Source organism: Lolium perenne, chromosome 2 (assembly GCF_019359855.2).
Source record: "Lolium perenne isolate Kyuss_39 chromosome 2, Kyuss_2.0, whole genome shotgun sequence".
In the NCBI taxonomy this organism is placed as follows: domain Eukaryota; kingdom Viridiplantae; phylum Streptophyta; class Magnoliopsida; order Poales; family Poaceae; genus Lolium; species Lolium perenne.
In genome coordinates this window covers 17,431,178-17,452,569 of record NC_067245.2, presented here as the reverse complement: position 1 = coordinate 17,452,569, position 21,392 = coordinate 17,431,178, and the positions used below count along the sequence as shown (strand labels likewise).

General features: G+C 47.4%; 2 protein-coding genes and 1 long non-coding RNA gene across 3 annotated transcripts in view; 2 read left to right on the top strand and 1 right to left on the bottom strand.

The window, feature by feature from the left end:
• The window catches only part of LOC127329780 (polyubiquitin-like), a 218,965-nt gene that overhangs the window by 104,641 nt on the left and 92,932 nt on the right, over nt 1-21,392 (bottom strand). The window contains exon 2 of the mRNA XM_051356228.2: nt 439-885. Within this exon, the coding sequence (XP_051212188.2) occupies nt 439-885 (447 nt within the window). The remainder of the gene's footprint in view (nt 1-438; nt 886-21,392) is intronic.
• Nucleotides 14,544-15,417, top strand: LOC127329779 (uncharacterized). Its single transcript, XR_007869008.2, has 4 exons — nt 14,544-14,721; nt 14,809-14,919; nt 15,008-15,077; nt 15,158-15,417. It is a non-coding gene; the product is annotated as an uncharacterized lncRNA (long non-coding RNA).
• Nucleotides 17,858-19,603, top strand: LOC127329778 (uncharacterized). The gene is made up of 2 exons (XM_051356227.1): nt 17,858-18,700; nt 19,390-19,603. Exon 1 carries the CDS (start codon nt 17,983-17,985, stop codon nt 18,511-18,513), a length of 531 nt encoding a protein of 176 aa, XP_051212187.1. The 5' UTR covers nt 17,858-17,982; the 3' UTR covers nt 18,514-18,700; nt 19,390-19,603.

Sequence of the window (21,392 nt, the reverse complement as noted above, 5' to 3'; positions counted from 1 at the left end):
AGGGCAAAGATCTAACTTTGGGGCAGGCTGAGGAGGCACCTCTTCATGCATGGTGCCAGGTTCTGGTAGATCAAGATCTTGATCTCCCACAGTAATGCGATGGCAAGCCATCTCAAGGACAGTCCCAGCTCGGACAAATTCATTTGCTTTAAGAAATCGGAAATCAACAGCAGAACCCTCCCCATCGATCAAAACTAATCTCCGAGCCTTCGGTCGAAGGTAGAGAAAGCCATCAAAGTATCGGAACGGTGGACGTGAAGAGAGGAAGGAGGAGTAAACCACCGACCAACGCAGGGGCTTCTCCATGAGGAGGAGATCAGGGGGACTCACCGGAGAAGAGGCAGTGGGGCTTAGGCGGCCAAGCCGCCGTCACCGGAGGAGGCTCCGCTCAGATCCATCCGCAAGTGAACAATTAGTGTTAGACCCTCCAGAGCACACAATGGAGGGTACATTCCTTCTGAATGTTATAGTCTGCCAGGGTGCGGCCATTCTCCAGCTGCTTGCCAGCAAAGATGAGGCGTACTTGTCTTGGGTGAGTACGGTCCACCTCATAGATCATCATCTTCACTTTGTTGATGGTATCCGATCTCTCAACTTTGAGTGCGATGGTCTTTCCATCTAGTGTCTTCACAAAGATGGGCATCGTACCTCCCAAGCTCGGGTAGAGAACGAGGAGAAGAGTCGACTCGTTGCAAATGCTGAGGTCTTCCAAGGTGCGGTCATCCTCCAGTTGTTTGTTGGTAAAGATGAGGCACTGCTGACCCTTGGGAAAGTCCTCATAAATTTCAATATCGGCCTTCACCTTGCCAATAGTATATAAGCTGTTAACCTGAAGAGTGATGGTCCTGTCTGCTAGCGTATCGGTTACGTAGATTTGCATACTTTCTTGGAGGTCAAGCGTGGATTGATGCTGGATGCCATAATCAGCCAATGTAAGGTTGCCGTTGAGCTGCTTTCCCTCAAAGAAAAGGCGGTGTTGTTTCTGGATCTTTGCCATGACAGGCATCGAGTGTATCCGATGGCTGGACCCTGAGGCAGATTGTTCTCCCGGTGGGACACTTCACAAAGAGCTGCATTTTGTCTGAATGAGCACATAAAAAAATCATACCAATTAAGTTTTAGACGAAAATTGCTTCTACTAGACTATTTATAACAATGCACAAAAACGTCAAACATTCCAACATACAGGTAGTAGAGGAATGAACCGGTTATCGAAAAAAAAAACAGTAGAAACAATAACAGAAAGTTGCTTCATAAATATATTGCTCATACAGAACACTAAGCCTATCATTCAAAGCCAAGTCTTGAGAAATCAATCCATGCAAAAAAAATCCTGAGAAATCAAGATAAATTTACATGGGTCGCGCAGAACAGTCAATCAAAAGATGGGGCGCCAAATTACTAAACAATAAATATTATACGGAACTCCATTGAAGAAAAATATGCAGTTCTCAACTAACTGACCGACACTTTCTACTAAAATAGAACCCACAACAGGCAGATGCTGATTCAGCTAACTGCTAACGTTACAGAAGCTAACAATGTATCGACCACCAAGGCACCAGCTAAAATCAGCAGCAGATGCTTTCATCCAGCTTTTATTTAGGATATTTGTTAACAATACAGAAAGATTCCAACAGTGTTAAAGGTTAACCAAATACACAACGATTTGGAATGTCTTTATTTATATTGTAATTCCTTAACGTATATACAGAATAAAAAAAGTATCTATTTTGTTAGATTCCTTGACAAAGATAGTAGTATATAAATCGAGAATTCCTATCTGCGGAGTTCTCTAGATGAACAATTTTATCGGCAAGAAAAGCATCCAACTATTATAATATTCTCCATTTGCACAATCCTAGGATCTTCTAACCGATCATATGAGATTAATGAGCCACAAGTTCTCCATTACAATCTTATCTGGCCCTGGGAGTAGGCTCTACAGATCACGGACACCAAACATGCATATACCTTGTCGACGAACGGACGAAGAAGCTCGTCGCAAGGATCAGTGTGGGCGTCCGCCTAAGAGCCTAGAGAGATCGGAACGGGAAGAGTTAGGGTTGGCCGGTTGGGGATAGATTTTATGGATCCAGTCGGCTGCTTACTCCATCGTGCTTAATTACCTGATTTTATTTTCTTTTTTTTGATAAAGGGAATATATAAATATCAAGAGATAGCAATTGCACCCAGTCTCTGCAACAACCACGCAACACCCTAATGGCAGTACGAGTGCACGCAACTAAAAAATAAAAAATAAAACTAAGAAACGGGAAAGTTCCGCTACGGTATTCTGGCCCTGACAGCAACAATACAACGACCACCAAGACAGCTCCTGAACTCTAGACTCTTCAAAAGCGACGTCTTTAAGAATGGAACATGGTGATGGTGGCCCGATCAAAGATTTCAGTTTTTCACCCTGAAAATAGTCTCCACTCTCAAAACAATGCCTTCAACAAGGTTGCTGCTAGACACAACCAATTAAGGCTAGACTTTAGATTTTCACCCTGAAAGGAGTACTCTGAACTTCACTCGTGATGCCATCTCTGCTTCCATACTGTTGCTGCGAAACCCACAACACCAAGCAAGTCCATCAACAACGTCGAGACTCGAAACTCCATTGGTAGTCCTCGAGCCCAACCTTCATGATATTCTCCGCATCTTTGTCTTCACCATGGATCAAAAGGTCACTTGATGGTAACAAAGTGTAGAGCTTCGCGCCGCTCCCTCCAGACCCAAATGGTCGGAATAAAAACATGGGTGCGCACGACCGATTGTCACCCGATCCAGCAAACTCCAGGCATAAGTGCACGGTTACATCCGCCGACAGAGCCTTCCGGAACACACCACTCCTAGCCAGATGAAGATGGACCGGCCACATGGAGGTCTCCATCTTTGCACAAGAAGGACCCTAGGACCACCACCTTTATTCTCCGAAGCAGATGAACAGGCCCCCACGCCGCCATCCGCTGGCCAACGACGATGAAGGAGGACTCGATGGACGGCAGCCACCGCTACCACACCATCCTCGCTCCGCAAGATCAACGCCCCCTCCTCGCGCCGCCAGCTGAAGCCGACGATGGATCTAGGCGAGCACTAGATCCAAATGCCGCTGCCACCATCCATTGTCGGCGAGGCCGTGGAGGGAGAAGCCGCCGTCGCTCATCCTGGATCTCCGCCACGAACGCCGTGCGCGTCGAATCCAGTAGCTGCCGCCCTAGCCACCACCGGAGGTCGCCGCCACCACCAACCCCCCCCCCCCCCCCCCCCCCGAGCGCGTTTGGCGCCGACAACATCGGCTGAGGGGGAGGGGGGAGAGACCACGGGAGGGGGGATGTCGGCGTTAGGTCTGGGGCCCCTAGCGTCGCCCTGGAAAGCAACGCGAGAGGCAGTTTTCTTTTGATTGATTTTATTTTCTTGTGTATCTAGGACATGTTTGGGATAAACGAGTTGGTGGCCCACACAGACTGCATAGGGAATAATAAGGAGAACCACAGACAAAAGTCTCTTGCTTCATAAAACCCCTGCGCCAGATTTATAGAAAAATAAATACAGTAGGAAAACCTTTATATACTGACCAAAGCTTGCTTGAGCAGAACGACAAAATATGTACGACACCATGTCTTGTGAAATATGACAGTCTAGATTGTGTGGCTTCTTTAACCCACAAATGTAATGCGGCCAGAGTAGCATATTCATTTTACAACGCCAGCGTAACACTAGTAGAAAACCTCACATCCATCTAAGCCATTGGTACCGGTTCCCTTACGAACCGGTACCAATGGGGCCATTTGTACCGGTTTGAGGGCTCAGGTGGGCGAGGGGCTTTCGTACCGGTTTGGGAGGGGCTTTCGTACCGGTTCGTGTTAGGAACCGGTACGAAAGGTCTTCGGCCAAAATTCAGACGCGTGGTGGGGCCCGGGCTGGACCTTTGGTACCGGTTCGTAACACGAACCGGTACCAAAGGGTACCCAGCCATATCAAAATCGCCCAGCTCGTCCCGAGCCCCCTGCTGGCTCTCATTTTTCTCATCTTCCTCACACTCTAAATTTTTCTCCACCTCTCACACACTCCAATAATCTTTATTTTTCTCCACCATTTTAACAAGATTAACGGCATACATCTATCCAAGGGTTAGCAATATCATCCTTCCTTCCGGCGTTCCTAATTTAGCTCAGTTCTTTGGTAGTTTTAACTCGTACTATTTTTGTAGTGCAATCAAGGTGTTCGATGAAATGCCTAAGTTAGTGATTTTATTTTTTTATATGCAATTTGAGCTGAAATTATGGTATGTTTTGTAGGTTTTAATTAGTATCATCCCCGTCCTCACCGCCGTCGATCGCTAGCGTCGTCCCCTAGCCGGCACGGTACCACCTCGGTGAGCCCCTCTTCTTTTTTATAAAAATAACTTAGTTTTATGTGATGAACTTGAATATTAATTAAGTTGGTCACTCATATATCCATGATGTTGTGTACTTAATGATTTTTGATATACATATAAAATGCAGATGAGTCGACAATGGATGTACGGTGACCGGTGCCATCCCGAGTTCATTACTGGCATGCATTATTTTCTCAACGTGGCTGAGGCAAACAGGCAGTCGAATGGTTTCATGTATTGTCCATGTAGTTCCTGTAAGAATATGAAGGATTACTCTACCTCGAAGACCCTTCACGTCCACCTGCTGGAGAATGGTTTCATGCCCAGCTATAATTGTTGGACCAAGCACGGAGAAAGAGGAGTTATATTGGAAGACAACGAAGAAGAAGAGGATAGTGACAACTATCCCAGCTTATTCACTGAAGACGGTGGTAGTAGAATGGGGGAAGATGAAGCTGAAGAAGAGCTCATTTTCGATGAGCCGATTTTTGATGACCCGGATGACGATTTGGGTCGGGCCATTCTTGATGCGAAGATGAACTGCGGAAATGAAAAGGAGAGGTTGAAGTTGGAGAAAATGTTAGAGGATCACAACAAACTGTTGTACCCAAATTGCGAAAATGGTCGAAAAAGCTGGGTACCACGCTGGAATTGCTGCGGTGGAAGGCAGAGAATGGTACTTCGACAAGGGATTTGAAAAGTTGCTGAAAATAATAAAGAAGATGCTTCCAGGGGAGAACGTGTTGCCCTCTAGCACGTACGAAGCAAAGAAGGTTGTCTGCCCTCTAGGATTAGAGGTGCAAAAGATACATGCATGCATCAATGACTGCATCCTCTACCGCGGGGAGTACGAGAATTTGAATGCATGCCCGGTATGTAGTGCATTGAGGTATAAGATCAGGCGAGATGACCCCGGCGATGTTGAGGGTGAGTCCACCCCCAGGAAGAGGGTTCCTGCGAAGGTGATGTGGTATGCTCCTATAATACCACGGTTGAAACGTTTGTTCCGGAACAAAGAGCATGCCAAGTTGTTGCGATGGCACAAAGAGGACCGTAAGAAAGATGTGATGCTTTGAGACACCCCGGCGACGGGTCGCGGTGGAGAAAAATCGACAGAGAGTTCAAGTCATTTTCAGATGACGCAAGGAACTTAAGATTTGGTCTAAGTACGGATGGCTTTAATCCTTTCGGGGAGCAGTAGCTCCGGTCATAGCACCTGGCCGGTGACTCTATGTATCTATAACCTTCCTCCTTGGTTGTGCATGAAGCGGAAGTTCATTATGATGCCGGTGCTCATCCAGGGCCCCGAAGCAACCCGGCAACGACATTGATGTGTACACGAGGCCATTGGTTGAAGAACTTTTAGAGTTGTGGCGTGACGAAGGTGTACCTGTGTGGGATGAGCACGAACAAAAGGAATTTAACCTACGAGCGTTGTTATTTGTAACCATCAATGATTGGCCTGCTCTTGGTAACATTTCGGGGCAGTCAAACAAGGGATACAATGCATGCACACACTGTTTAGGTGAGACTGATAGTATTTATTTGGGAAACAAGAATGTGTGCAGGGCATCGTCGATTTCTTCCAAAACAACATCACGTAAGAAAGAGAGGAAAGCATTTCGGAGGTGAGGCAGATAACCGAACCAAGCCTACCCGCCCTAATGGGGAAGTTATATATGATATGGTCAAGGATTTAGAAGTGATCTTTGGAAAGGGTCCCGGCGGACAATCTGTTCCGCATGATGTTGACGGACACGTACCCATGTGGAAGAAGAAGTCGATATTTTGGGAGCTACCCTTGGAAATTCTTAGAGGTTCACTCTGCAATCGACGTGATGCACGTGACGAAAAATCTTTGCGTGAACCTGCTAAACTTCTTGGGCGTGTATGGGAAGACAAAAGATACACCGGATGCACGGCAGGACCAGCAAAGTATCCACGAAGGAAACAACCTGAATCCAGAGAAGTATCAAGGTCCTGCCAGCTATGCTCTTACCAAAGAGGAGAAGGAGATCTTTTTGAAGTCCTGAGTAGCATCAAGGTCCCGTCTGGCTTCTCGTCGAATATAAAGGGAATAATAAACATGTCGGAGAAAAAGTTTCAAAACCTAAAGTCTCATGACTGCCACGTGATTATGACACAATTACTTCCGGTTGCATTGAGGGGGCTTCTGCCGGAAAATGTTCGAGTACCCATTGTGAAGCTATGTGCGTTCCTCAATGCAATTTCTCAGAAGGTGATCAATCCACTTACTCTACAAAATTTACGAAGGATGTGGTCCAATGTCTAGTCAGCTTCGAGTTGGTGTTCCCACCATCCTTCTTCAATATTATGACACATCTCCTAGTTCACCTGGTCGAAGAGATTGGCGTTCTCGGTCCTGTATTTCTACACAACATGTTCCCCTTTGAGAGATTCATGGGAGTCTTAAAGAAGTACGTTCATAACCGTGCTAGGACATAAGGAAGCATCTCCAAGGGCTATGGAACAGAGGAGGTCATTGAGTTTTGTGTTGACTTTATTCCTGACCTTAAGCCGATCGGTGTTCCTGAATCGCGCTATGAGGGGAGACTGCGTGGAAAAGGCACGCTAGGAAAGAAATCAGCAACGTGTATGGACGGACATTCTTTCACTCAAGCACACTACAGTTCTACTTAATTCCATCTTGGTGGCTCCGTACAAAGAGGAACACAAGGAGATCTTACGCTCTAAATACCCGGAGCAACGTGAAGATTGGATTGATGGAGAACACATGAAGACTTTCGGCGGTTGGTTGCAAACACGTCTCATGAATGTCACCGATGACGAGCAGCTGTACTTGTTGGCCAAGCAACCATCTTCTACTATATCGACTTTTCAAGGGTACGAGATTAATGGGAACACATTTTACACTTTCGCCCAAGACAAAAAGAGCACCAACCAAAACAGTGGTGTCCGCTTTGATGCAGAAGATGGCAATGGGAACAAGGTCACATATTATGGGTACATAGAGGAGATATGGGAACTTGACTATGGACCTAATTTCAAGGTCCCTTTGTTCCGGTGTAAATGGTTCAACCTGAAAGACGGGTACAGGTAGACCCGCGATGCGGAATGACTACGGTGGATTTCAAGAATCTTGGGTACGACACCGAACCATTCGTCCTAGCCAGTGAAGTGGCTCAGGTTTTTATGTGAAGGATATGTCTAGCAAACCGAAAAAAGGAAAGAAAGGCAAGAGGACACATCATACGATGAGCCAAAGCGGCACATAGTTCTTTCGGGAAAAAGAAACATCGTGGGAGTAGAGGACAAGACAGACATGTCGAGAAGATTATAATAAGTTTGACGATATTCCACCCTTCAAGGTAAAAATTGACCCAAGCATCATCTTAAACAATGAAGATTGTCCATGGTTGCGTCGCGATAAGAAGAAAGGGAAACGAGCGAAGAAAACTCGAAGACTAGCTAGCTACATATAGGGATCATAACTTGTGTATCTCAATATGGAAATCACTTTTGTGTAATGATGTTCTTGTATGTAAGATATTAACAATGGAGATGGTTGGCTTGTTTTACTAGTTAAGTCACGCGGGCTTGCGGGAAATTTTTCCGAGGCGGAACTTCCGAATATGCCATATATAGGGCATGTGCACCAAGGGCATATTCGAGAAGTTCCGCCACGGAGATTTCCCAACCCTTTCCGCAACATTGTTAGAGGAGATGGAGTCTTCCACGGGCTTGCAGGAAAAAAATTCCGAGGCGGAACTTCCGAATATGCCATATATAGGGCATGTGCACCAAGGGCATATTCGAGAAGTTCCGCCACGGGAGATTTCCCAACCCTTTCCGCAACATTGTTAGAGGAGATGGAGTCTTCCACGGGCTTGCAGGAAAAAATTCCGAGGCGGAACTTCCGAAGATGCCATAGGGCGTGTGCACCAAGGGCATCTTCGACAAGTTCCGCCACGGGAGATTTCCCAACCCTTTCCCGCACATTGGTTAGCGGAGATGGAGTCTTCCACGGGCGTGCGGGTAAATTTTTCCGAGGCGGAACTTCCGAAGATGCCATAGGGCGTGTGCACCAAGGGCATCTTCGACAAGTTCCGCCACGGGAGATTTCCCAACCCTTTCCTCCATCCATGGTGATGAAACTCTCCATCCATGTTGGCTTGTTGAGCTGCTTCCCATGGTGTATCGATGCTCCTTTTAGAGGCGGGCGTCCTTATCCTGCCGACAGCTTTAGTACCGGTTGTAGACACGAACCGGTACTAAAGGTTACCCACGCGTCCTTATCCCACCGACGAGCGTCGTGCGCTACATACTTTATCTCATCGAGCAGGCGTCCTTATCCTGCCGACAGCTTTAGTACCGGTTGCACCCACCAACCGGTACTAAAGGTTACCCACGCGTCCTTATCCTGCCGACAGCTTTAGTACCGGTTGCACCCACCAACCGGTACTAAAGGTTACCCACGCGTCCTTATCCCACCGACAGGGCGTCGTGCGCTACATACTTTATCTCATCGAGCAGGGCGTCCTTATCCCGCCGACAGCTTTAGTACCGGTTGCACCCACCAACCGGTACTAAAGGTTTGCCTCGATCTGTCTTCCCGCCTATTTTCTTCCCGCGCTTTCCACCGGTTCCCGCCTCTGTCTTCCCGCCATTTTTTCACTATATATATGTAGGCTTGGCCACCATTTACATATCACATCTAGACTCATATCTGCAAACCTCATCATTCTCTCCCATGGCTTCCATCGCATCTCTAACCCCCCGGGAGGCGGAGGCGCTTTGCGCCTCGAACTACCCCTGCCCGCCGGGCTACCGCGTCCCGACCGGCTGGTTGCTAAGCGTCGGAGGCGTACCGGTCCCTCCAGTCCCTCTAGGTGTGGCGCGCGAGATGGCCATCACGAACCACTACTACTTCGAGCTCACGCCAGAGCAGCGGAGGAATCCCCAGTGGCATCCCGACTACAGCCCGACTTGGGAAAGCTTCTTCATCAATCGGCGTGAGAGGGCGCTGCCGAGCACGAGGAGGGCGGCCCGCCTCCTCCGAACTTCAACGAGGCCGGCCGTCGGCTGTGGTGGCGCGGCCGGACTCTCCAGGGCGTCATGGCCTACCGTGGCCCCCGCTGCGCTACCCTCGGTCCCAGCCCACGCGTGCTCACCCGCCGACGTTCGAGTACCGCGACCCCGATGCCAGCGACGATGATGACGGCGACTACGACGACTACGGTGGCGAGTACTACAGTGGCTAGGCAGGAGTATGACTGAATGACTCCCCGGTAGAATTTGGTCATGTATCTTTAATTTTCAGTTAAGCTATGTACTTTTAATTCGAGTTCAATCGTAATAAAATTTCATTCCCGCCCTTTCTTTTCCCGCGCGGCGTCGTGGCCGGAAAGTTTCCGCGCGACGTCGGGGCGGGAAAGTTTTCTGTGCGAGACGGCGTCGTGGCGAGAGTAAAGAAAAGAAATAGAATAGAGAAAAGAAATAGAAAAGAAATAGAAAAGAAAAACAAAAGCAATAGAAAAAATAAATAGAAAAGAAAAAAACATAAAAGAAAAGAAAGAAGAAACGAGAAAACAAAATAAATAGAAAAGAAATATAAAAGAAAAGAAACACAAAAGAAAGGGGAACGAAAATGAAAAGAAAAGAAATAGAAAATGAAAAGAAATAGAAAATGAAAAGAAATAGAAAATGAGAAGAAAAGAAAAGAAACACAAAATAAAAGGAAAAAGAAACGAGAAAAGAAAGAAGAAAACGATAAAAGAAAAAAGAAACGACAAAAGAAAAGAAAACGATAAAAGAAAAAAGAAAACAAAAAAAAACCCTTTAGTACCGGTTGGTGGTACCAACCGGTACGAAGGTCTTTCGTACCGGTTGGTACCACCAACCGGTACGAAAGGGTGTTCCCCTCCATTTCACTTAGCCGCGCGAGCAACTCCCCCAAAATCCCCAAATTCTTCACACGCGCGCGCAGACCACGCCGTCGCCGTCGCCGAGTACCGCGTCCACGCCGTCGCCGTCGTCCACGCCGTCGCCGTCGTCCCTCGTCGGCGCGCCACGCCGCACCACGCCATCGCTGTTGTCCGCACGCAGCCCCAGGCTGGCCTCTCCTCTCTCCGCGCCGGCGCAGGTATGTCCTCCACCACCATGGCACCGTACGTCATCGACGTCCCTCTCCCCTTGTCGTTCCCCTCGCTGCGCGCCTCACCGCATCGCCGAGAAGGTCGTCGTCGCTGAGAAGGTTGTCGTCACCGTCCGGAAGCTGCTGCGCTCCCTCCGCCTTGGCGCCGGCCAGGTCACACCCGGAAGGTGTTCGACCTAATGCCGAGGCGCGCGTACAGGGCGTGGTGACCGCGCGGTGGTGAAGGCCGTGCGCCAGGGTGAGGCGGGGGGCTAGGGAGGGAAGTCGACGGCGAGGTGGGCCTCGCACCAGGACGCCCACAAGTGCACCGCGGCGGGCCGCGCGCCGCCCACCGCCGCGTCCAGCTCCGCCCTCGACCCCACCTCCCTCACCGCCCCGCCGCCGCTCGCCATCGCCGCGTCCAGCGCGTCTCCCTGGCTCGCCCCGGCAGAACAATCGGCGGCGAGAAAGCAGCGGAGGCAAATTTGGGGGAGGAGAGATAGAGAGAGGACGACTCGTGGCGAGGCCCTGCGCGGCCAGGTTTCGAGCGCCGCCGCCGCTGCTTCTTACGTCGCCCTGCTCGGCTTGCATTCCCGCGGAGAAGTGAAACCCCACCGTCCCCAAATCCATCGCCAAGCCATCGGCGCCTCGGATGGAGCCCTTCCGGCCACCTCCACTTCCTCCACGTGGGTGCGCCGAGGTGCGCTGCGGATGTACTCGTTGGGGTGCTGCAGGTTGTTGTGGAGGTTACGCGAGGGTGGGCAGGGTCTCGCCGTTGAGGAGGAGCATGACGGCGCGCTTCATGGCCTCCACCTTGGCGGCGACGTCGCTGCCCCTCGAGATCCGCCTTGATCTCGTTGGCCATGGCGGCGGAGCCCTTGTCGAAGTGGACCAGCAGCGTGCACGGCTTGTCCATGGCGCCGTGTCGTACGTGCACCCGCGCCGGAGGGCGCGACGGCTTGTCCATATTCTTTTTAGTTGAATTTTTAGAGTAATGTAGAGATGCCCAGCGTCGGCCGCCTCCCCCACCACACGGCCGACCAGCAGCGGCGCGCCTCGCGGAGGCTCCGGGAGGCCAGGCTGTACGCGGTCGCGGCGTACCTCGCCGTGGAGCGATCTGGCGTCCACGTGCCGGGCGCTGGGACAACTTGATTTGTTGTGTTTGATTTCAGTGCCTTTCTAAATGTTGATTGCAATATTGTCACTTCTTGCCTTAGTGCATATATAAGAGATCGGATTGGATTGGAATTGATAGTTCTTGAACTACATAAACATATGAACATCACAAGGTGAAATCTGGATAGATAGAAAGTACCACAACTAAGTTTTCTTAAGGGCATGCTTGTGTTTTTGTTTGGCATATTCATTTCAAAAGGAGGGCATATGTGTTTGTATTTCACATGATTATGCTATTAATTGCTTTCTTAATTTTGCAGTGACATTGAGGTATGGAGGACGGCACCTTCGTCCGAGATGAGGAGGGGGAAGAAGCGGTGCAGCGATTGATCTATGAGAGTGCCCGTGGTCCGGAACCCGACGATGGAGATGACAACGAGTACGCCGACTTTCTGAATGATTTTGGCGAGGGACTTGAGTCTGAACAAGTTAGAAAAGACAATGAAGTGTCCATCACAAACTCCGGCGAGGTGTATATCTATGTATCAATTAGTCTGTGTTCATCCCTAGATGCATTCATTTATTTGTATTGCACTTATTAACGAATAATTTTTTCTTTTAGCCTTCTGGATCATCGAGCAAGTCTGTTAGAACAAAACGAGGCCCGACGCGGGTGCTAAAGGGCGAGGGCAGGTTAGCCCTCACGGCATTCAAGGCTAATGGTGAACCAGTGGAGCCCAAGGAGTTTTGCCGCAAATTTACAAGTCAATCCGGAGTTATTGTTAGGGACCATGTACCGATCAGCATTCAAGAGTGGCATAAGCCGAAGAACCCGGAGAGTGGTGCTACTTATGTCAACGACAGCATGAAAAAATTTCTTTGGGAAACGCTACTGACAAAGTTCAGCCTACCGGAAGACATGACGGAAGGCCGAAGGATAAAGTCAAGGAATGGACATGGAAGAAGATGGCCATACAATTCCAGAGCTTCAAGAAAAATTTATGGGACAAATATAAGAATGAAGATCCAGTATTCGATGATAATACCGAAAATCTAGTGAAGATAAAAGATCACTGGGCCGCATTTAAGGAGTATAAGAAATCGTTTAAGTTTGTGTCCCGATCGAAGAAAAATACCGAAAATGCTGCAAAGAAGAAACTTCCGCATCATTTGGGGTCAGGTGGCTACAAGAGTGCCATTCCGAAGTGGACAGCGTTTGAGAATAAAGCGATGGATCATGGAATCACTCCACGGACATGGGGACTGGCCCGAACGGTCCAAGTTCTGGTTGTTCGCTCATGGGGCAGGGTTGGACCCAAAGACAGGGTTGATCGTTGCGAAGGGAAAATGGAAGGAAAAAATTGAGGCAATTGTCACCGAAGCTTGTAGATGCAATTGAAAAGGTCGAGAAAGGAGAGTACATTCCCGATCGAGAGAATGACGAGCTGACACTCGCTACGGGGAACCACAGAACATGTTGGACGGGTACGAGCTCGCCCAGGTCTCACCATGAAGGAAGCGTGGCCGGACAGCGCGACACTTATAGAAGCCGTTCGCGAAAGAAGAAGAAGGACGCCGACATTGTAACGGAGTTGTTATCTAGGGTGGAGGCTCTTGAGAGAAATCGGAGGGCACCTGATCAGCCGCTGTTTCTACGGGATCCACAAGCCGATGCTGCCCCATCTCAGCGAAGAAGCGGTGTCGGTTCCTCGCATCTTGACGGATGTGGAGGAAGCTACCCCGTGGATTATGTCACGGAGAAGACAGATTGCGAGCTACATATGTTAATCGGGACCGCGTACGGTAAGGTGGCGGTCGGCTATGTGTACCCAAGTGAAGATGGAGCAATGCACCATCATATGCCCATTCCACCTGGTTGTGTTCGTGTCGGGGTGGATGAAGTTGTTTCGGGGTTTGAAAAAGTGGAGCTTGATATTCCTAGAGGTGAAGATGAGAGGACAACGGGCGATGTCAAGCACGGTTTCGCCCTATGGCCGAAGAAGTACGTCGTCCTTTTGCAAAGGCCACCGACTCCTACACATGAGCAGCAAATGCCATCGACTCCTCCTGGTGGCAGTCCTGGTGAGCAGCCAAGTCCACACCTACCGAGAGGGACCCCGGCGTGAGTCCACCATCTCGAGATCCTCCGCGTAAGACAGCGTCCGTTAAGCGGAACGGTGCGCCGCCTAGGAAGAAAGCTAGAAAGGAGAAACAACTGCCGCCTCCTGAGAAGTTACCTTGGGAAAAAACTCCAGAGGAAAACGGAGGCCGTTAAGGCCGAGGTGAAGAAATTTTTGCACCGAAAGTGCCGGAGATACCTTTCGAGAAGACACTAGATCGGGAGAAAGTTGTGCGTACCGTTGACAATCTATATGACCCTGTACCATCGCCGCCATCCGACTATGCGCGTTCTATTGAAAGGTCGTATGACAAGATGATCGAGGCGACAAAACCCGTTAAATCGGGTATCGGGGAGATAAAAGGGATACACGGTGTCTACCAGCTCGGACAACAACCCGTTCAATCGGTCGCCCCTCTCAAGGTGTTTGACGGGAAGACCGTTCAAAGTTCTCGACAAGACGCAACTGATTACGCCTTAGCTGAGCAGGCATATCAGTTTGTTCAAGGGAAAGATTTGGTCGAGAATCTCGGGAAGGTACCAACATGTATGCGTAACTTGCATTCGTGGTACCTTAAGGCCTCAAAGGAAGGGATCGAGACTATCATGGTGCGAGTTAGGGAAGAGCACTACTTCCGGGAATCTTGTGTGAACGTTGACTTCGCCGAACTCTTTCGATTATACAATCTCCGGGCCCTCGACAAATCAATCATCGGTTGCTATTGTCTCGTAAGTGATTTATTTATTTAATTTGAGAAGTCGTTCATTGTCTGCAGATTATAATCTTTTGTGCGCTATATTATGCAGATCGAAGATGCTCGAATGCAAAAGGGACGATATCACAGACATTGGGTTCATTGACCCGAACACAATGCATGTCAAAACCATAGATGATCCCCTCTATAACAAGGATACACCGCAGACTTTGCTAAGGTTTTTGAAGCGACAACGTGACAAAAAGCTAATACTTTGGCCTTACAACTTCGAGTGAGTCTTACTGTCTTATAACACATTATATTTTGCTCACCGTATGTCAAAATTTTAACTAATGACTACATATTGAAACGTGCGTAGGTTTCACTTTATTCTTCTCGTCATCAATTTGGAAATTGGAGAAGTTGAAGTCTTGGACTCACTAACCAAAGAAAAGGATCTATACGTGTCTTGTTTTTTAATGCTCAGAAGGTAATTTGAATTCTTATCGGTTTGTTTCGTTAATTTCCTGCTTTGAACTAATTGATGACTCTTTTATGCATTTTCTTTTGTCGAGCAGCGTATGGCAAACTTTCATCAAGGAAGATACGTCCCGTGAATGGCCACCGAAGCTGCGATGGCGTGCGAAAGTAAGTAGTACTACCTAGGTCCACACACCTTTCAATTATCATACTTGACTATTGTTTGATTGAATTATATTCTTGTAAAGAAATGCCCGCAACAACCTCCGGGGACCGATCTCTGTGGATTCTTCGTTTGCGAGTTCATCCGCAGAATTGTCAACGAGAGAACGAATAATGAGAGAAATAAAGAGGTACAAAAACAATCTTCACAAATTTGTTTTGTTATCATAAGTTGTGCCGAGTTTCAGTAATAGTTGTTTCATGTATTCATTTGTATCTTATTCTTTTATAGTTGGCAAGAAAGCGGAACAAGCTCTCAATCGATGACCGCTTCATAGCAATAGGCGAGGAATTGGCGGGATTTTTCCTTCGGGACGTCATACCACCACTCGCAGAGCACCACAATGAATGAAGATGTACATGTTACATATATCGTTGACTCGAAGAGTACCACTATGCTACATGTAATAGACATATATAGAGTACGCCTCGGAGAGCACCACTATGCATGAAGATCGATCTTCATGCATAGTGCTACTTAATTTGCGATCTCATGCAATAACATGTGTGTTATATTATATGCACCAACTTGCTATGCATCATCTTGATCTTCATGTACTACCTAAACCCAAACGCGTTTCTGGTGCATCGACGCGATATGAATCAAACCGATATCCCTAAACCTCTCCAAAACCCTAAAAAGCCAATTCTCTGCCGCGGCAGAGATTTGGGAAAATTCCCTGCCGCGGGGGGAACCTTTGGTACCGGTTCGTATTACCAACCGGTACCAAAGATCCTCAGCCCTGAGCTCTCCTGGTGGCCCACGTGGAGGCCCGTTTTATACCGGTTCGTAAGCAACCGGTACGAAAGGGGGGGGGGCTTTAGTGCCGAATAATTTGTACCGGTTGCAAAACCGGTACGAATGGCCCTCTGGAACCGGTATAGATGACCGTTTTTCTACTAGTGTAAGGACAACAACAAATATTAAAATGGATCACATGTCCAGCAATTTAAGGATGGTTTAGTAGTCTTTTTTGAGAGCATTGATTTTCTCCAGAATTAAAACCTAAGATCTATGATCGGGTGGCGACGGTACTTGTGCATTGTTTCTTTCTTGGAAGCGCCATTTTTGGGAGATTTTGGACTCCATATATTGTCTTGGTAGTGGTTTGTGTTGATGCTACAAGGTTTTGATCACCGTAATGGGAACTTCTATGTTTTCTTCTTTTTATTGTAGTAGGGTTGTCTGCACCTGTAATATCTTTAGGACATTTCTCTGATGTTGGGCGTAATTGATATCTTCGCGATATTAATATATTTCCTTTGTCAAAAAAAGATACTAAGTCTTTTTTATCTTTTAATCTATTTTGTACCATGTAAGTATGTTTCATTAATATAATTTGTAGTGGGAAAGCCCCCTTCCTTTTCCTCAAAAGAGAACGGTGTTTGAGTGTTTCATCTTTTCATGTGAAAGTAGCATATTCTTTTCTTTGATTACATAAAGTCCAACATAGAAACAATAAGGAATACTAAAATGGACGAATGAAGTATCATCTTCTTAGTGGAATACCAATTTTGTCCAAGAGACGGTTTCAAAATCTCGACATCAATCAAATACAAAATTAAACTAAGAGGATACTTCTCAAGGACAAATCCTACATATGATATGATTAACTATGTGCACCAATAACATATAGCTCAACATGATATAGCAATTACGAATATAAGCTAGCAATTCAAACTTTACACAAGATGTATCAATTGTTGCATGTATGGATTGAGTAATGTATAGGGGACAACAGACACATTTCTTGGAGTTCAGATATCCACCCATATCGTAATTTCCGTTAGAGAAGCCGTAGCACAACAGTTCACACAATGACCAGTCGCGGATATGGCCTTCTCTGAGCTCTCCAACCCGAGAGAGAAACCTTTAGCTCTCCAAACCAACTGAGCTCTTCCACTATGGATAGCTTCCTCTTCCACCTCGGAGATGGCAAGATCCACAAACACTTCAGAACTCACTTTGGATTCTTAACGATCTCCACTAAGAAGTTGCCAAGCCAACAACCAACAAACCATGTAGGAAGAGGTGGTCTCAAAGAGGAACAAGATCTCTGACTATAACTCAAGTCAATCACTATATAGACCTCAAACCAATGTAACACATGTAAATCAAGAACACGAATGCTCAATCCTCTCTCACACTCAAATCTCGCCCAAAGCAACAAATATTCTGGAGATATGGGAGAGAGAGAGGAGAGGAACAACGGAAGAGGTTAACAAATGTCCCCAAGATCTAAATCCAAAAACTTCTCTTCACTTAGAAAAAACCTTTCAAATACTTTTCGTTGCCCACTTGAGCTAATGATGATGATCATGCTCACCTCAAGATAGAACACCACTACTAGGGAATAGCTTATAGCCGCACTCCTTACCGCCGGCAAATATGAGTTGAAGATGCCAGCGGTAATAGCTTCCAGGAGGGCCTAACACTACCGCCGGCGAGTTGAAATGGGGTTGCCGGGGGTACTGCTGTTACCGCTGGCGAATTGGAGTTGGAAATGCCGGCGGTAAGGTGGGCCGAGAGCACCCGGATAGACCTTGCTTTACCGCCGGCGAATTTGTCTCGAAAATGCCGGGGGTAAGTTTACTACTGCCGGCGAAACTGATTTGGACACACCGAAAATAATGTATTTTGACAGGGCCACGAGCCCGTGGATGGTCCACCCGTTATGCCCGGCGAATTTAAGCCATGTTCGCCGGGGGTATATCGCACTAGCCCGCAAGCCTTATCCCTTACCTCGTTCCTGCTCCTTCCCTCACCACTCATTCTCTCTTATCGTTCTCCCGAGTCCCGAGAGCCGCCCATGGCCACCCGACGACGCCCCTTTCCTCTCCCCTTTCAGCCATGTCGTCTCCTGAGCCACCCAAGGCATCTCCTCCTCGCAAATCGTCCCCCGATCCAGCCATGTCGTCCGCGCCGCGCGCCCAGCAATCGAAGCCCTCCTACCACCGCCGCCATCCCAACTCCGGGCCGAGGCAGCAGCAGCAGCGCTACGTCCCCAAATCCGCCGCCCCTCCCGCTCCGAAACCCTCGCCCCCACCATCGCTCACCACCGCCCTCCGATCGTCGGCCGCCCCATCCGCATCTGGCACCGGCGGCAGCAGTGGCGCCGATGGGTTCATGGCTTACCTGCCGCACGACGAGGCGGTCGCGGCCGGGCTCGGCGGCCTCGACGTCCAGGAGTCGCAGACCGTCGTCGACCTCCTCAACAACGCGCTCGCGTCGCTCCTCCGTGCGAAGCCTCGCGAGTTGCCGGCGCACGCGTGCGTGCACGTCGCGTGCAGATCCGTCGATCTCGCGTGCCTGCATCATGCGCGTGGCCGAGGGCGGCTGCCGCTGCACGCCGGCGAGCCGGCCACCAGGACGCGCCAGTGACGGTGCAGGCCATGGAGGACTTTGGCTGCCGTCGTCCTCCACGTGCAGGTGCAGCTCGCGCCACGGGGAGTCCTCCTTTCCGGCGTCTTCCACGAGGCCATTCTGCCGCAGCAGTACTCCGACGTGATGCGTCCCGGCGGTCTCTTCCCACGACCTCGCCGGGAACAAGTCCGACCCCGTGTGGCCGGTGAGGCGCCTTTCCACTTCTCTCTCCCTCGCCGGGAATATTATTTTTGCTGATCTCGATTTAATTGGAGCTGGATTCTGATTTGGGAATTGCAGTCCGTGTGTGCGCCAGGAACTCAATATCAGTGCGTAGATAATTTTTAGATCAGAATTAGGGAGCCTTTGTTTGTCCATGTATGTGATATGTAAATTACCTAGATTGATGCATGTTGGTTCAGTTCAAAGAAAATACATCTAGATGTCTAGATGACATTCTTTTGCTTATTTCAACTGGATTGGCGGATGTTGCATTGCAACTGCTCTCTTGCAGATGTCAGTTTCTGTAGTAGACTTTTGCGCTGTTATATATTTTAAGAAAGGCTAGAATTGTAAGATTTTGAAAACCAAATACAGTCTATCCATGAGCAGGAAGGAGTAACCCTTTGTGAGATTTAAGAAAGGCTAGAATTGTGAGATTTTGCGCTGCTATATTCTGCCTTCTGAGATTCAAGTTGGTGTGAATCTATGACTGGGGTTAAGTTTTGGTGCTAATGACCTATTTCTTCTAACAAGATACTGTGTACACATTCATATATTGTGTGTTGTTAGGATACACTTCCTTATTTTCCGGTTTTCTTGATATTTTTTCTACTTTCTGATTTCTTTTTAACAGTGCAAATAACTAGAACATGGTTATGTTGATATTTACAGTGCCTTTCAAGTTTGATACCAATCCGGGATTTCTTTGGAGCGAGATCATGGCCCTGGACTTTTGGCATGAAGGGAGGGACCAAGGTGAAGGTGGACGTTCTGATGGTGTTATGATGAGTTTTTTTTCTTCTCAGGATGTAACTGTAAACGTGGCTCTAGCTGGCTCCATCCTTGTAATATTGCTTAATTAATTTAATAGCAACTATATGGCAAAGGTGGACATTCTGGTGGCTAGTTTTTTTTTAATCCTGTACACACATAGTGCTGGCGAACATGCATGTGCCGGGGGTAAAATACACATGTGCTGGTGCCTTTGGCTTGTGGACTGGTGCATGTGTCCACTCGCCGGTGGTACACTCAGTTACCCCTGGCGAATAGGCTAGGTGCCGGGGGTAACAAATACTGCTGGCAGATATGGGAAGGCGCCGGGGGTAACGGCATGTTATCGCCAGCGAAATGGAAGGTGCCGGCGGTAAGGCCTTACCACCGGCGAGGTGATCGCCGGCGAATAGCAATGTGCCGGTGGTAGCGAATTTAGTGTGCCGGTGGTAAGCTAATTCCTAGTAGTGCACCTTTCTTCATTGTGCTTGCTTGCAAAATTTTCTCCCATACTCCACTATGAAAAAACCTCACTTAGGTATATCGTCACATGTTATTATGATAAAATGGATGGCAAGTTTCAAGCATGTGATTTTATTGAGATGCTCGTCTTAAACTTACACTTCTCAATCTTGAAGACAATTGGTACCTGATGTCCTAATATCATGGACTATATGATTTTTTTTTTTATGCAAGCCCACTCAACTCGCTGATCTTGATGTCAATACCCAATGTATATATGACATTATCTTCATGCCATACAACCTTGAATCCAACGTACATGGTCTTCAAGCACCACATATGAAATCATTCCTTCATAAACTACTCAATGAAACCATTAGTCTATATGGATTGTCACTAATTACCAAAATCAGACTTAAGGATAGATGTACCTTCAGTTTTTTATCCACCCAAGTAGCACAATTGTGTAGTAAGTCTCCTGGGATGGCGTACGGAAGAAATGCCAATGCTTTTAAGTTACCAATGCGCATAGGCACCGCAAATAACTATATATGGCATCCAGGGAGAAATATTGTGGACATTTATTTACGGAAATAACGATTGTCGGTAAGGGGTGAGAAAAGATAGTCTCGGTTCAAACTCCCGGTCAAATTTGAAAAATCGCATAGATGACGCTTCTAGAAGTGATAAATCTACCTATTGCCACCAACTTGACATTGTTGCATTGGCGGTGTTCTGGGTTTGATCCCACAAAACCCCATTTTATATTTCTAAAATAATTAAATTTGAAACTTAGAATCTGGCGAAATCTTTTTGAATTATTTCTCAAAAAAAATAATTTCAAGAAATTTACAAATCTCAATGAGATGCCAAACAAATCTGAGAGGAAAAAGTAAAACCTTGGCAACATTTACATGTGCCGCCTTAGGTCGTCATCGTAATGGAAGATTTCTTACACGGCATATAGGGCATGTGGCGGCAATCTTTAAGCACCTCCAAAGATGGTACCATGTTGTAGTGAGTAGAATTGCCACTTGTCCAAGAATTTACCATAACAGAAGAATTTTGATATTTCTTGTTCAAATTTTGTGGTTAAATTTTAAACTAGAAATGACAAAATGAATTAGAAGCAAGACTTTCGCGCGATACCGCTTGCAACCCTAATGACCTGAGTGAGACATTTTTTTAATAGAGAACATGGTTTAGGTATGATCCATTATATTACTATTTTTGGTGGAACATATTTCAACATTGGTAAAACAATATTTGAAGAGGGAAATTAAGAGATTAGACGAAATTTTAATGTTTTGCATGGTAAATCTCTATACTATTCATTTCAAGAACCGATGGCTTCACTAGAATACCAATAAGACTACTAATGACGTATCTTCAAGACACATAGTTTATGTATGTTAATGTATTGATAAATTCAATCCAACTAT